At 35.4% G+C, this 17534-nt stretch overlaps 1 protein-coding gene across 1 annotated transcript in view; it reads left to right on the forward strand.

Annotated features, from left to right (window-relative positions):
- The window catches only part of LOC100162840 (transmembrane protein 132B), a 69040-nt gene that overhangs the window by 42708 nt on the left and 8798 nt on the right, over positions 1-17534 (forward strand). Inside the window, exons 2-5 of the mRNA XM_001942651.5 lie at positions 11223-12736; positions 15717-15860; positions 16034-16257; positions 16397-16568. Of these exons, the coding sequence (XP_001942686.2) occupies positions 11223-12736; positions 15717-15860; positions 16034-16257; positions 16397-16568 (2054 nt within the window). The remainder of the gene's footprint in view (positions 1-11222; positions 12737-15716; positions 15861-16033; positions 16258-16396; positions 16569-17534) is intronic.

The raw sequence follows: 17534 nt of genomic DNA on the forward strand, positions 1-17534 counted from the left end.
CCTGTATGATAGCATAATATACGTACATTTATATGAGTATTATTGTTATTATTTTTTCGATTTTCCGCTGATAATATATATAGTTATACTTTCGGTGTATTTTAAACGTATTGTCGCATTCGTATATTGTGGATCTAGACTTGGCCGCATCGCAGTGGCACGCTTTTCATCTCCTTTTGTACAATATTTAATTCTGCCGTTTGAATGGCGTCCAAAAATATTTATGTATATACTATATTATAACCAGTCTTACGCTCGCTGCGCCGCGTTTATTGCCGGTGTTCCCTAGTTGGTAATTATTGTACGAGACGAACAGTTTAAATAATAAATGGCACTCTAAATTATATTCCTCTAGAAAAATTACACTTATTAAAATAAAGCTCGTTAGTAATAATGAGATCACATTCAGCTGAACGATAAAGAAAAACGCTATACGACCGTGAAGCAGAGTAAATAATACACGTCCATAAATATAGGTATTATATATTATTTTGTGATTCAATTTATTGCACTATATCTTTTATCGAAGTGCATGTTATTACTTTATTATATAGTTTATAACTTATTTTTTTTTTCATTTCCGCAGCAATAAATGTTAGGTCGCAAAAATTCTTTAAATCTTCTGAATCGTACTCATGATAGGTAGGCCAACAACGTATATACGTCGCCTAAAATTATTATTAAGACCAATGGGTATCGTTCCTTTTATTAAAAAATTATATAATAACGCAAAAGCAGAGATCGGTGTAAACAACCAAACACGAGAGACGATAATAAAAAGGTGGGTAAGTGGATGTCGCTCTGCTGTACAGCAGGTTACAAGTGGGTCACTGTATAATGGAAAGTATTAAATTTGAATTCAATGATATAATATATTAATATCACTGTATAAGTAAAACGATTCTGAGCGGAGACGGTTTGTCGGTCTAGGTATTAGACATACCTATTATAGGTATACTTATCTATAATATTAAAAAAAAATTGACCTATAATAGGTAATAATAATAAATTCCAAATTAATCATATCACAATATCCATCAGGTAACGCGTTATACATCAACAACAAACCGTGGTACTATCATAGATATATAATAGTATACTTTAGAAGTTTCAAGTACCCACAAATAATATTATACAATCATTACAATCAACTAAAATAGTTATTCCAGGTTTTTTAATATGTGATTTCGTCCAAATTTGAATTTAAATTACTATAAAAATAAACTGTGTCTATGAATTTCTTAGAATTTTTGGTAACATAATTAAACATTTACGTGGAATCTTGTTTTAAATTTTCAATCCTTAGATATAAAAGTTGAACATTTTATGAATTTTTAACTACCAAATAATTATTAAGGTTTTATTGACATTCATAGAAAAAAAAACTAATTAAATTGGAAACTGAAATTGTCCGTAAACAGCTCAAAACAAATCAAAATATTTTGAAAATTCTATCATGTATAGAAAATTGAAACATGAACAACCAGTGAAAATTTCATGTATCTGCAGTCATTCGTTTTAAAGTTACACTAAAAACTAAAACCAATTTTCTCGAAAACGGATTTTGCGTAAAAATTCCCGTTTTTCCTTAATTTTTCTTTTGTTTTTCACGGCGCTTTTGAAAACTATTGGAAAAATTTTACTTTTGACCCCCCCAAAGTACCAACTAGATTCACTTTCCTATCAGAAAAGGTACTGTTGAAGAAAATCCAAGCACTTTTACTGTCCTATAAGGTGATGACAGACACAAAAAAAAAAATAAAAAAAAAAAAATAAAAAAAAAAACACACATCATTGTAAAATCAATACATTCATCGTTCCACTCAGAATCTAAAATAAATATACCAGACCAATTTGATATTATTTTTCCAAAAATGTATTTAATACGAAACGTGCACCGCCGCGTTGTAAATTATTCCGAGTAAATATTCGATCTCGGTGGAGAAAAATAAATACAAATTGCATTAGCATGTAGCTAAATATAATATACATAGTACAATAAAACATAAATGTAATATAATGTGAAGTTGTTTTTATTGAAGTCTTTTAGTCATATCATCTCCTATAGTTCATTTGTCCCAACAAACAAATATTTTTTTCAAATCTGTTGACCGTTAAAATTTTTACTTCTGATATAAGAATTCTGGGTTTTTAATTATTTTGATTGTAAAATTTTCGTTTACTTTAAATCGGACATCTTGGCTTATTAAATTGCACGAAAGACAACCAACGGAGTGGCGTCATTTCAGCTTTCAATAGATGAAGCAAAAGTTTTGACGATCGATTCGCTTGCAAGCTCATTTCCACTTACTTTTTTTTTTATCTCAATTCAATTCCAACCTTAAATAATGGTACATGTATTATTATAGGCTAAAATATTCAAATGTGGAGCTAACTTACTTCTGTTCATTCAAGATTTTTCTATACACGACTGTTGAAATGATACTGAAAAAGTGAAAAATAAAAACACTGTTAGATGTTTTTTAGAAACCACGGATGAATTTAAAAATGATCGTTTTCTTTTTATAATTATTAATTTTTCAGTTTATAGTTGATGCATTGACATATACTACATGAAAAAAAGGATATTTAGAAATACAATTGTAAAATATTATAATATCATTGTTCAACATACCGGTTTTCCGCATATATAAATCGTTAGAAAAGTTTACCTATATAATATAACAGCATCATTTAGTTGAACAGAAGAAGAAGAATACATAATAATGCTCGAATTTAAAAATAAATAATATATATGCTGCAGGTTTCAATTTGTAGATATAATAATATTATGTTCCTATAGACAATAAACACACACCATTTTCACCTAATCTTATATAACACGCCCAACTGGCCCAGCGGCTATGCATATTCGAACTATTACAAACTATATAAATTATTATTGTTACTACAATACATTTCTAGTACCTACACATTACCTATTATATTTCCTTAAATTTATAAAAATTAAGTTATAATTTTTAACCAACTATTACATTGGGTGCTTTTAAAATCAAACAGAGGCAAATACCCACTTTACCTCCCCCCTTCCCCCAAATGACGCCACTGAACAAACCGCTGATATGATTTAAGTGGACAGAAAAGATTTGGTTCAGTATAATAATATAACGTTACGGTATTTACGATGAATCGTAAAACATCCGTTTCGCTCGGTGGTCTCGCTTTATCTCGGCCACGGTCTCCCGCAAAGGGGATGATTCGTCGAAATAAAAACGTGACCATAAAATGCGCCCTTGTTAAGTCCAGACTGCCGTGGCTGCACACTGCATCTCGACGGAGTCCATATACTTACAGTACACTGTACTCCTCGTATAATAATATACACGCTCGATATGTGTACCTAATATATATATGTATTAAAAATATTATTATATTATATTATATGTATATTCACTGTGTGAACGCCATTGTGCTCTCCGCAGGGTAGTCCATAATATTCCAAAACAGAACTGCACGGTCTGCATATACATGTGTGTATATAATACGCATAATATATATATATATATACATGACGTACTCGTGTACGAGCTGCCTTCGGTGGAATGCGTGTCGTTTTTATTTCTTTTTTCGTCCTCGCCACTATTGTTGTGCGTTCTATACATTTTTTTTCTTTTTTGTCTATTTTTCGTCCCCTCGTCGTGTATATTATTATTGTTGTAGTCGTCGTCATCGCATGTGTGCAACGTATAATATATAATATTATAATATATAGGTACGCTATAATACCGCGACGTCTCTGTTTGGAAATGTACAACTCTGAATATGAACTTGGGCCTCCATCCTAGTGCAGGCGCCATCGGACCCCGGGTGAGGTTTTGCATCCATCCACCACTACGTAATAATATACCACGATCATACCTATATTATACCAACATAATATTATAATGCATAGGTACTGCAGCGGTTACGTCGTGGTAATAGACGTGGTTACATATTGTAAGTATACTAGTAAGAAAAGTACCTATGGCCACCTTGGCCGTGGCTCGGGGACGTGTAGACGCGTGGAGTGCCCCACGTACATAAATAGGTATATACCGTCGTACCGAATAATATTATATCGGCACACTGTATCTTTTCGAATCCACCGCCGCCACTGTTACGGTTATCGATTAATTAAATCCCGAAATTGGAAACCGGTGTTTAATGTACGACGAATATGTACGCGCCACAATCCTCGTCGGACAACACCTGTTTGCGCTGCCCCTCCGGCAGGTGGTAACCCTTCCGTTCTACCTGCGCGCAGACGGTTGTGTAGTGCATTTCTTTATTTTTCATCCTTATATTATTATACTCTTAGGTGTACAGCCGAATAGGCGCATCTAGATTTTAGATATGTTTTTTTTATATATATACGATCCGGTGGATTTATTTATACACGTTCGTTTTTTTCCCTAGTATTTTTTAATTCAATATGCAAATGTTATTTTATTTTCGTCTTACCGCCCTCGCGGCAGCGAAAATTGTTGAAACGAAAAACAATCGTGAAGATCAGACGTAACTACGTATAATAACGCTAATCGGCCTGCGGCTGTTTGTTCTTCATCGTTCGTATTTGTATTCATCTTCTCTCGCTCTTTCCCTCCCCATCTCTCACGCGGTGTCTATATAATATTATACACTAATATTCAACGAATTTTCTACTGGCACACATGCAACATCACAAGGCAACGCGACATATATTATATTATATTATAATATAGGTTTATGTATTAATATTATGTGAGTGTATTCGCGGTATTCGATTTTGTTCGGCGGAGATGGGCTTTGCGGACGATAATGCGCGTTCCGTTTTTCGTATTATAATATGTTTATAATATATTATTTTTCTTTTCGCCAAAACCTTTTTTTTTTGCACGCATGCATGCATTCATTATCATCTCATTTTCCACACAGCCGAGGTGGGAGACGCAGCGGTCTCCGGTATATGCTATACATAATATTATACGGCACGATCACGTTTTCACTGGTATATACATGAAAATTTCGCAGGACGAGAGAGGCTTGAATTTAAATTTTCGTAAGTAGATATTATAATACATTATGTACGTCCGACGGGGCATAAATAAATAAATACTTTTCATATTTTGTTTTTTGTTTCGTTTGTCCGCGTGACAACGTTTTTCTTCTCCCCAGTATAAACGTAGTGTTATTAAAAAAGTTTCAACGGTATAAATTACAACTTTTCTCCCGTGCCGTTGTTTTGTTAAGACCACCGTGTTATATTTTTTAGGTTTTTAAGGTACCACACATTTTGGCCGCCGTTGACGTAGCGGGATTTACTTCACAACGGTGATGACTGTGTCCCGACGGCGGCTGTATAGGATTGGCACGCACGTGCAAAAATTGATAAAAATCGCTCAAAGTTATTTTTTTCTCACATCACACGTCTCCCTAACGCGTATTGATGTACAAACGCGTACCTAACATCTATCTTGCGAATACACGAAAACTCCATCGGATCGAACAAATCGTATTCGTCGCACGTACCGTCGTTGTCGTCGTCGTACGTTTTTGTGCTGTGTGGAGGTGTACAATAAACTATATATATATATATATATATATATATATTATAGATACCGGGGTAATCTTGAAAAAAATCCACAGCGTATTAAACCCGTATAATTTGGTAATTTCGAAAACCGTCCCGTGTCAGCTGCTGGTGCAGCATACACGAGAATTGAGATAAAAAAAAATCTTGTTTCATAAAAATCCATTCGGCCGTTCGCGTAACACTCGCAGAACACGATAGTTACCTATATATATATATATAATATATATATATGCTGAAATTATAGATATATATTTTAATACACGAGTAGGACAGAATAGGTGCGTACAGTGCAGCTGGTGCGCCTGACCAAATAGCGTATTCTCCGTCGACGTTCGGTTCGAGTGCCTAATGCATTTATTATACACACGTGAATGTATATTATTTATAAATATATATTACGATATGCAATATAGCAATGATCAACGGATATACAAATGACTATGCGGCACTCGTGTTGTACCTAATAATAATTTATACGCGACAGAACGCGGCGCGCGGTTAAAACATTTTGTGCGCGAAAAACATAAAACAAAATCTCAGGGCCTATATATTTTTATACTAATAATATGTATAATATGCGTACAATTTTTTTTCGAAACCAGTTTTTTCGTAACGTAAATCATGTTTTCACAAAAACCTGATTTTTAACATATTAACATTGATGTTAAATTAATTACATAACATTAAACTATTATGAATATAACTTGTTTTAAATTCGTATAATTATGTTGTACGATTAAATGATTTAAATAACAAAACATTGTAGGACGTATAAATAACGCAATTAGTCCCGTGGAGTAAAGTTTATTTCATGACGTGTTCGTGTATACACACTCATTATAATATTATACAATATCAACTCTAAGACGAAATATCAATCTGTTAAGTGCGATAAATGTAAATACGTCGTACACACATAATATCCCTATTAATATGTATAAATATTAAATATAATATATTATTATTAAAATATTATGTTACGTGGTGAGAAATAAGCCGGAACGTACAGCGGCAGTCGCCCGTAGGACGTGATGTATTATGTATGAACTGAAAATGAAAATTTAAACATTGTATTTACTTATACACCGTTCCCCCAAGTCGAAACAATGAGCGACAAATGTGACGCTTTAAGTGGGTGCAAGCGTCGGGAAATTATACAAATAACACGTGTTCTATAATATTATACCTACGGTTATATTCAGGCATTCCCGGTGGGGGGGGGGGGGGGCAGGTGGTGCAAATGCACCACCTGAGAATTTCAATAATTTGGATTTTTTAAATAAAAAATAAAATATAAAAATTCCTTTTTTGTTAATTTATAATTTATGTCCATTATTATACCAATATAGTAAATACCTTTTCTAAAAAACAGTCGTATGTCAAACTTTAGTATAGGGTATAAAAAGCACCCCACAGCTTAAATAAATATTGTCACTAAAAGTATTTTGCATCTACGTATTATAGTGAGCTACTTATCTGCGGGCGTGCCTAATCATAATATTACGGATTAGTCCGATTAGACGTCGTTATACTGCCCACATTATTACTAAAATATTATGACAACGTTTGATTTAAATTCGATTATAATTACCACGTGTATTAATTGTCCGAGTATTATTTATATATATATATATATATATATATATAATATGTAATATACACACACTGCACCATAATATATACAGGCACTACACTCTCGATCCAAATACATATTGTATTATAAATATTAAATAATACATCCATGGTACACGTTTAATATTTTGTATACGGAACGTCTGGTACTATTATTATAATAGTTTTTGCGGTTGCACTGCCAAATTCAAACGGAATACATATTCATATATTATTATTATGTACATATTATATTATAGCTATTGAAATTTTAATTAGTCGCGATTATGTCGTGTCCCGTACACGGTGTTACACACACTCACACGTGCGATGCCGATGCGTATTAAATGCCCGTCGAAATAAATTAAACGGCGCGGCAAAAGTTTTCCATAATTTCAATTTAAAATCTGTTTGTAGTTTGTATAATTGTATATAGATATTATCATTATTAACCGAATACACATATCATTACGATATCATTACATTACATCGGGTATAATCTACGCGGCGTTCTGAAATTAATTAAAGGTCCGACGGTTTCACGAATGCATAATATACTAAAAACAAACTTAAATAATATTATTACTTAACCGGGGCGCGTCCATAGCGAGGGATGGGTACCTGCGATAGTTCTATAACACATCAGACATATATATATACGGCCGGGTATATATTTCGTAGCAGCGCAATACTATATAATATTGTCTATATTACAGTAGGTATAACAGCCGTATAATAGGACGTATACCCACGCGAGTTGTGATTAATAACGTCCGACCTATATAATAAAACACACCTATATATATTATTTACCACATTTCCCCACGTATATTCTGCGTCAGTGGTAGTGACAGGTAATTACAACGAAAACTATATTATACATACCTTCATTCTATTATATAAGTCAATAATTGTATTAGTGTATATATCATTATCTTTTTTGAGTTCAAAAGTTTTGGAATAATAAAAAACTCTCCCGAGTTTGATATGCCGGCTTACAACCGCGGACCTCGCATTAGCTCTGTGAGCCAGTTTTTCGAATAACAGTTGCGTACTGAATTGTAAACTAAGGGAGAGCGTACGCTCTGATTTTATTTCGCGTGGACGTTGTTGTTGTTTTTATTATTTTTTTTTCCCCATCAAAGACTGGTCTTGAAAAACCCCGAATCAATACGGTTTTAGACAAAAAAAAAATGTGGGGCGTTTGAAATGTCGTTGCTGGGGATGTCGTAACGCCAAAACATCCCCCTATCCCATCCTGCAACACTATATATGTATATACTGAGTGATCCATTTAACGCAATACTCATAATTTAAAAAAACTACTAACATTTTTGAAAATATTGTTTTTACCATTTGTTACCGTTACTTTTTTTGTAAGTACGTTTTTAATGACAATGTGCATTTTTATTATTTATTCTAAAATAGAATATTTTGTAGGGTACTTTGGTGTATAAAAATCACATTTTGGATGAGTAGTTTATGAGTTATTACTCATTAGCATGAGCGCCTGGAGGGGGGACATGACGAGGCATTTGCTCCACCTGGGATTTAAATATAATGTTGAAAATGTTAACTAAACTTTTTTTATTGTTCTTTTTGGTGTTTACTTTCATTATGCCCCTCTCTGATGAATTTCCCGCGGGCGCCCATTATGCTTATTAGTTAAACTGCTTATTACTTATTAGTATAATATTTTAAAGCTTGAATATGCCTAGTGGAGTGATACAGAAGTACAAGGGTACTGTTATAACTCTTTCCACACTTGTCAGAAGTTTGTAATTCGACTTATAAATCGAAATACTCCGAATAATATTCTGCTTCAGAATAATAAAAAATAAAACAATTTTATGTTATCATTAAAAAGAATAAAAACCTTTAAAAAATTATAACGATGAAGAATAATAAAAATATTATTATTTTGTAAAATGTTGTTTTGTATAACGACCTAAAATTATGTAAAAGAAATATTTTCAAAAACTCTTAATGTTTTCTGAAATAACAAATAACTTACGTTAAATGGATCACACCGCGGTATACATAATACCTATCACTTGCAGCCCGCGTACAAGTTGAGTTAAATTGCAACAATACAATATATATAATATTATATATTGTATTGAAACTTACCCCGCAGCGAATTTTCCCCGTTTTATTTATATATCCGCATCACGTGTATATATAGAAGGGAGTAAGTAGGGACATAGTAGGTATACACTCGCGTAGGTATATATATATATATACTTTTTTTGTTTATTTCGTTTTCAACATATTATATCGAATGTTTATTAACAGTACGAACATATAGTTTCGTCGGTATTATGTATTATATACACAATATACATCCGGACGTGCCTTCCGTTTGGAATATATCTTGAATCGGTATACATAGGTGTATATATATACAACATACAGTTAATAAACCCTAAATAAATGTATATATATAGTCGACTTTATGCACCTTATACTACATATTATATTTGTGTGTGTGTGTGTGTGTGTGTGTGTGTGTGTGTGTGTGTGCATGAGTATATATGAGGCGTAGTATATACTGTAAAGTGGAGCGGGCGATTTGTGTCAGAACTTTTCGGCCCCAAAACTTTATTGAATTCTGCGCAACGCACGCGTGCAACGTTGTGGTGGGTGAAGTGGTGGACGACGGACGTGCATAGTTTTCAAATTTTAGCAACACGCTATTTCGCCGACGACGTTACTGCAGCAGTCGTAATTTATTATTCGTATCGTAGGTATATGTATAATATGAAAACGTTTATTTAATTTATATTTGTTGTGGCGATGGATGACAGATGTCATAGTACACGAAACGAGAAAATTAAATATTGAATAATACCGCAAGTTCAGACTTCCGTTGTCTTCGTTCGTCTTTCGAATGCAATATGACACACGCCGCTCACTAGTAAATATTTTCAGTTTATTTCGTAGACGTTTTCGTAAAACTATTCGATAATTTTGGTTTATCGTAAGTAGTTTCGTCGTTAAACGTATTTTCGTTATTTTTTTTAGATACCGCTAAACAAGCTAAATAATAGAGCTGTCATAACATAATATAATGATTGTTGACGGAATAAAATGATCGTAGAACAGTTATAAATTCTTTTTTATTTCGAAAAGCTCCGTTTTGTGTTTTTATTTGTGTTTGAGAATACTTAATTTGTTCACTAATGAAATATGCAAAGGGTGTAAGTAAGTACTAAGAAAGAATCTTCACGGGTAAAGTGTTCTTCATTCGTAGAAACTAATTGTTGATTTACAATTATTTGACCCTACATAAAAAACTTGTTGTTTTAACCAATATCGTACGGTATCTCAACAATTGAAGTTATTGTTACCTACTAGCTGTCATAGTATTATGAGACGGCTTATGAATTTCATTAAAAATTCAATAAATGAAACAACTTTGATATCGGTAGTATTGAGCGTGTCGAGTTTAAATATTAACCGCACATATAAATGTAGGTATTCCACAAAATATTGATCTTTTGGGTTCTTATGTTACTCATTAAATCAGATCCATACGAATAATGTAAATTTTGTAAGCCTAAAGTCGTTAGACAACCTGCACGTTATGCCGAGACTATAAGACAAGATGCTCATCGAATATAATAAACAATAAACTCATACTCCTAAATGTATATAATATATATTTATGTGTTCGTGTATTGGGTAATGCATTTTACAACAATCCAAGCCTGCACCGTTTCGAGCCATTTGGCGCCTTCAGCTAGGGCATAAAATTGTCTTTATCGAACGTTTGGCTAACTTTATTATTTTGTTTTATTTATTTGGTGGATGATAAAATAATCATGTAATGGAATTGATTCGATAAATTCACAGACACAAACTGTACACAATTCAATCACACGCGATCGCATTTTAACCAAACACAATATATGAACCTTAACTCATAACTATCGTACGCTTTATCCGCCTTCCCCGACCTTAACCCTCTATATGTACAAAACATTTTGCAATCACGTCGTTTGCTTATAAATTACAATTAATAAATCTATGTTTTCAGGTTTCGTGACTCCGGTGGAGGTGCATTTCGACAACCCAGACGGAGGGTTCTTCGTCCGACACCCAATTGGTGGCGGTCCCGGCAATAACCGACAGCAACAACAGCAAATGGGCGGCGGAAGCGAAGATGACGACGCCGACGACGATGTCGGCGGCGGTGCTGTGCTCAGCGTGGATAGATTCACCGTGTTGCAGGACGTACCGCAGACATCGATCAGGGCGAGTTATGGGCCGTTCTCTACCAAGCAAACGGTACCGTCGCGTTACCTGATACCAGATCCGAACTCGGCCGGGATGTCCGGCGGCGTTAATGGTTCCGGTTCGTCGGTCGGTTACTCGTCGGCCGTTGACATATCTTCGATGGACGTGTCCGCACACCTGGTACAGAGGCGCGTGTACCGCGAGAACCCGGTGGTCCGGACGCTGTTCCACGTCGGCTACAGCGTGGTCAGGTCGCAGTCTGCCGGTTCCGGTCCTCCGCCTCCGATGCCGCTGTCCACCGCGGACGTGGTCGGTGGTGGTTCCGCACGGTCGGCCTCCGGCTCGTCGTCATACGGTAAACTGTGTGCAGTGGCAAAGGCCACGTTCGAGGGAGCTGAGCGGCCGGTCACTGCCGCGTGCAAGCCCGACCCCAAGGACGGCGTTTGCACCGCTCGGCTCGTGTTGCCGGCCAAATGGTGGCCACCGCTGAACCCGCCGGACGCCAAGCCGGTCAAGACGCCGCAGCGGTACGTACAGATCTCGTACGCGCTGCTCGAGTCCGACCACCGGTGCAGTCAGTCGGACGTGCAGCTCCAGCCGTTCACTTACATCGGACAGGCGGCCTTGGAGCACGCCCAGCGCCCGTACAAGGAGCTTAAGACGGACGCATACCTGTTGACTCTTGTCCCGTCCATTCCGCTCTATCCAAAGTCGTTCACGTACGTGCCCGTGTTTTTCGACGCCGGACCCAAGGAGCAGAACATCAAAGGGTTTATTCTCAGGGCCAAAGTGAAGAACGGGCTGCGTGTGTTGAGCGCCGAAAACAGTGACCCGGAACGATGGATCATCAACTACACATCAAACCCGAGGGGCACTCAGATCACCGTGACGGCTGTGCACAAGGGGCTACCCACGAACGCCGGGGCTACGTGGCCGAACTCTCGTTACGAGGAGGTGTTGCAGTGGTTGCTACAGGTGGACTCGGAGGCGGAGGACGTGTGGGAGGAGGGTCGGGTGGTTTGGACCGTGCAGTACGTCATGGAGGCGGCAGGTAACGTGACCAACTGGACGTCGGCCGCAGCCGTTCAGGGAAGCCAGCCCAAGGTCGACCGTCACCGCGCGGCGTACAAACATCACCGGCGGCAGGCGGCCGTTCTGGCCGGACGGAGGAGGACGGCCCGACTATCTGGTGCCGCGACTAAGATGCTCTACCTGGATGGCGTCAACGGCGTGTTGGACGGCGTCAAGCGCAAGATTTCCGCCCGGTTCGAGATACACAAGGACGACACCGAAGCCGTACTTCCCATATCCAAGGTAAGTCCATCTGATGTTTTGGGTTGTCAAATATTATTGCTGTGCCAACTGCCAACGGTGTCAAGTTAACACCACTCTAAAAACAATCCCCCTGACATTTTCATTAAAAACCGATTGAGTATACTCAATATACATACAGATATATCTTTTAATCTGTTTGCTACAAACATATACGGACTCTTTCATTTTCCGTTATATAATACAGTACCAGTGAAAAGTGAAAACCCCGTCAAAATAGATTTATCCATTCGAGGCCTTTCCCGAACAATCGGACAAACAGTCAAATGTATCTCCTCGTGTATCTCTGTGCGGCTATTGGTTCATGCAATATTACATTTAATATAGTGTACGTTTAAAAATAACAGCATATAAAATATTACAATTTAAATACTTTGCACTAGTGATATCATATCACTGATATGCAATATAAATTAAAAAATAATGAAAATAATGAAAATGAGATCGTAAAAAATCTCAAAAGAGTAAATTTTCAAAAACTTTGCATTTGACGATGTAATAATGGTTTAATTCCGTGATTTTACATAGGCCTACAAAATTCTTCAATAAACGCATATCGCCTTTATAACGCAATTACGAGTAAAATTATCAATGATGATTATTTATTCTGAAAATAGCAAGTTATATATTCATATTTTTCTCCTATTAAATATGCCGAAATAAATATCTTTCTTTGAGGTAATAGGCATTTGATTAAAAAAGTTTATACCTAGATAGTCGGCAAAAGATTTTTTAGTATACAAATTTAGCATTCTAATATTAATAAAATCTATTTGGGTACTTTAAAATGAGATGAGTTTTTTAATTACGAATAGTATCTATTGGTTTTTTTCTATAGAACTTTATATTATTGAATATATAATTTTATTTTGGCGTTTTAAAACTATTAATGTACCTACATAATGATATGCTGTGACATGTTGTTGGCATTACATTGTTAGCAAAACTTTTCAAAAAATGTCCAACAATGTTTAAATAGAATTATTGAACATTGTTGAATACCATAATATTCAGATTTTAATTTTTTGCAGACCCCCTAACCTCTTCCCTTTCAACTAGAATTTTCAACATCTATAATTTTTACTTTTATCAAAACCTCACAACATTTCTCAAAATGTGTTTACTGATTTTCTAGGGATTGCGGAGTTCTTATTTTTATTATGGTTAACTTAATACATTATTTTGTTCTATGCTAATTTATTATATAATATCTATTATAATTATGAAGTACTTAAAATAATAAATATTAGGTATCAATATTGTAATAATAATATTATTCAAGAATCTATATACATATAACTAATATTAGGTATACCTTTATAATAATTAAGTTGATAATCATGGTTATATCTCTACATTTTAAAGTATAAACAACACATTTGTACTCAAAATATTATTATATTTGTTTAGACTTTGATACTTTATTATGATTATCTTACTTTTAGTAAATATGTTTCAAATGTGTCCGCGTGTAATATATTTTTATACACATTGTACATACTTAATGTTAGTCTTTAAAATTGTAAAACGATGAAACATTTTTGCAGGGAAAAACGACGTAAATGTTTCACTGCAGATAAAAATTCTTTAGAGAAAACGGAAAAATGATCTCTTTAAAGTAGTAGACAGATGTAGTAGTAATTTAGTAGTAGGTAATAGGTATACCTATACTAAATGTAATTTACCTAGTACTTCTAATTCCGCTCTCTTACTTCGAAAAATAGGAACGTGTAATCATATATATTATGTTTTTGTAAGCTTGAGATCGAATTAAAAATGTCTTGTTACGTCTTAGCAATACACTTCTTTTGTAACTGTCAGCAGCTGCAGTTGTGTATGGTGTTGTCGGTGAGTTTCCCACGACTACACGTGCAAATGGTAACACAAAGGACGATCCGTGCCGCCGGGCGCGTTAATAAAAACCAACCGAAAACCTGGCGTGTTTGAGTGGGTTAATTATCGCAAGGAACCTCGTAAATCCAACGATTATGACGTTTTTGCAAGAATTCATTATTGTCCGACGACGAGCTCCCGACAAAGCCCGGCCGGTAAAGCGGTAACGAAATAGTATTTTCGCGCATATACTGTTAGGACGTTAGGTGTATACTAACCTACCTATATAACATAAAATAATGTCATTTTTATACACACACGTCCACCGTCGGTGTAAATCGATTTTCTTGCTCGTATTGTAGCGTGTACAACACATGCGGCGAGTCAATTAATAGGGATTTCATGTTATCGCGGTCTGGGGTCCCGACCGTTTTGCAGGCGCGTGGTATATTATACGACTACTTTTCGAATCCCCAGCGAGTATGAACTATGAACTACAGTAAACACCGTCCGTTTACGGCATCATGAATCACCGCGTAAAGGGTTGGTCGGTTAGTGTATCATACCCAGTACCTACCTATATGAAATATGTGTACCATATATATTTCGGTACCCAGTGGATGATGGCAATGACAGATCGATTCGCTTCCGAGGACGCGTATAGAAGAGCAAAATTTGTCATCGTCGTAGCGTTGTGGGACGGGTGCAGGTGCCGTGTTGCATCCGTGAAACGTGCATCTGATATGTTAGGTGTGTGTGTGTGTGTGTGTGTGTGTGTGTGTGTGTGTGTGTATGTGAGAGAGAGAGAGTGGGTGGGTGTGTATAGTGTATATATATATAGGTCACCGCGCTGTAAAATTATTTAGATCCCCCCGAGTATTTCGTGGAGTAACTGATTTGCGCAGGGAATTATGTATTCGAGTGAAATAACTCACGAAACGCACCGCGGTGTCATTATGGAAAATTAATATTTCAATGGCCCGCGGGGGGTCGCCGCTGCGGTCCCTATTTTATTACCTCGAAACGTTTATTATAATTGATACAACAATAATATTATACAGTATACATTTTAAGATTTTAGATTAGATGAAATTTAATTATTATACGCGTGCATATTATATTTATACAGAACTGGGAAATAATCAACACGGCCGTATTGACTGGAAAGCAGATATCGCACGCGATGAAGGTGTTCGTGGTCAGCTACGCGGGCAAAATATCCGACGTCACCCGACAGTCTGTGTGTCAGATAGAGGACGACAGCGTGCTTAAGGTAGGTTCCATAAATGCTGTTAATATATAATAATAATATAATATATTATTCAATAAAGTAAATAATTAACTATAGGTAATATATTATTATTATTGTGGCGTAAATGTTCTAACTGACCGGTCCCCTGTGGGTACATATTATAATATTTATGCATTTAACTCGTTACCGTACAGGTCACGTCTTCATGCAGCTCGGTGTACGTGGACGGATCGGAAATCCGGGGATCGTCCAATGCTACGGTAATCGTGAAGTACGAAACGTATACAGGCACGGCGCATTTCATCGTGTGGGTGCCAGAAATCAATGAAATGGACCTAACCATTGCCGACCAGAAACTGAATCAGATCAAAGGCTGGCGGGTACCGGTGAGCCTAGAAGCTGATGACGACATGGACGAGTGAGTTTCCAATTTATTTTCTACTACTCGCTGTTAAGTCTAACAATATAGTTTCACCTAACTGTATGCCAAAGTTGTACTGGGCGAAGTATAGGTACCTACACAAAGTATAATATCATAAATTATGTAATGTTCACAGTTACGTCAACAAGTTGAAAAGGTCCGCCGAAGGCAAAGGTGGCGCACACATGAAATCACCGATGCCGGACGGCGATTTCCGGTTGAACGAAATGATCACCGAGGATATGGTTGCCGATGCATATGACAGAAAGACCAGCTGCCAGTTAAGATTTCAGCAGACGTCGGTCGAGGTAAGATAATATTATAATAACCATAGGTACCCCCACCTGAATCCGTAAAATTATACAAATAATATACTATATTGATAAGATAAATTATTAAAATATATCATTGAACACCTGTTATATAGAAGGAGACATTTTCATTTACTAAAAATATATTTAAAAATTATGAATAAAACACCACATACCTATCTTATATTTATTTATTTTTAATCAATTTTTGTATAAAATATGACATATTAAAATATTCAAAAATTGTCAAAAATCTAAAATAAATGTTTCATTTATCATTATTACATTTTTAGATATATAAATGTTTTATATAAGCACACTGAATAAAATACATATATATTGCAAATGAATCACCGCATATACTATTATAGTATGAATGTATGATATAAAGCATACTGGCTAATATTTCGATTATTCACAATAGTTTTCGAATTGAACGAAAAAATATACTAAACAAAATTATTCATCACCTTTCTTAAATAAACGATTACCATGAAAATAAATTATTCGATTCTTTGCAAAATAAAAATTACTTAAACAATAATTGTTCATTAGGCCATAATACAATTTTATTAGCTTGTATTATTCTCGGTTAATGAAAACTCCAAACTCGTAAAAAGTTTGGGGAAAAAAACTTAAACAACCGTACTAAATAATCAAGAACAGTAGAAAAGAATAATAGTCTTTTGTAAAACGACTTTTCCGTGCTTTCATTTTATGAACACAATGTTCGATAAAAGTGAAAGTTTTTTTTATTTTTTCCGTTCATTAGCCAACTTATACAACGGCTAATTGACCTTTATCATTGAGTTACGAGAATTTATTACATTATCTAAGACACTGTAATCTCCATCACAAGGAAAATACGAAAATGTAATAATTATAGTTTGTGGTAAAAATATAAATATAACTCGCTATAGTTATCAAATTAGTTTAGTTTTTGTATGAATTTTGATAAAATGT

The sequence above is a fragment of the Acyrthosiphon pisum genome, chromosome A2, assembly GCF_005508785.2.
Source record: "Acyrthosiphon pisum isolate AL4f chromosome A2, pea_aphid_22Mar2018_4r6ur, whole genome shotgun sequence".
In the NCBI taxonomy this organism is placed as follows: domain Eukaryota; kingdom Metazoa; phylum Arthropoda; class Insecta; order Hemiptera; family Aphididae; genus Acyrthosiphon; species Acyrthosiphon pisum.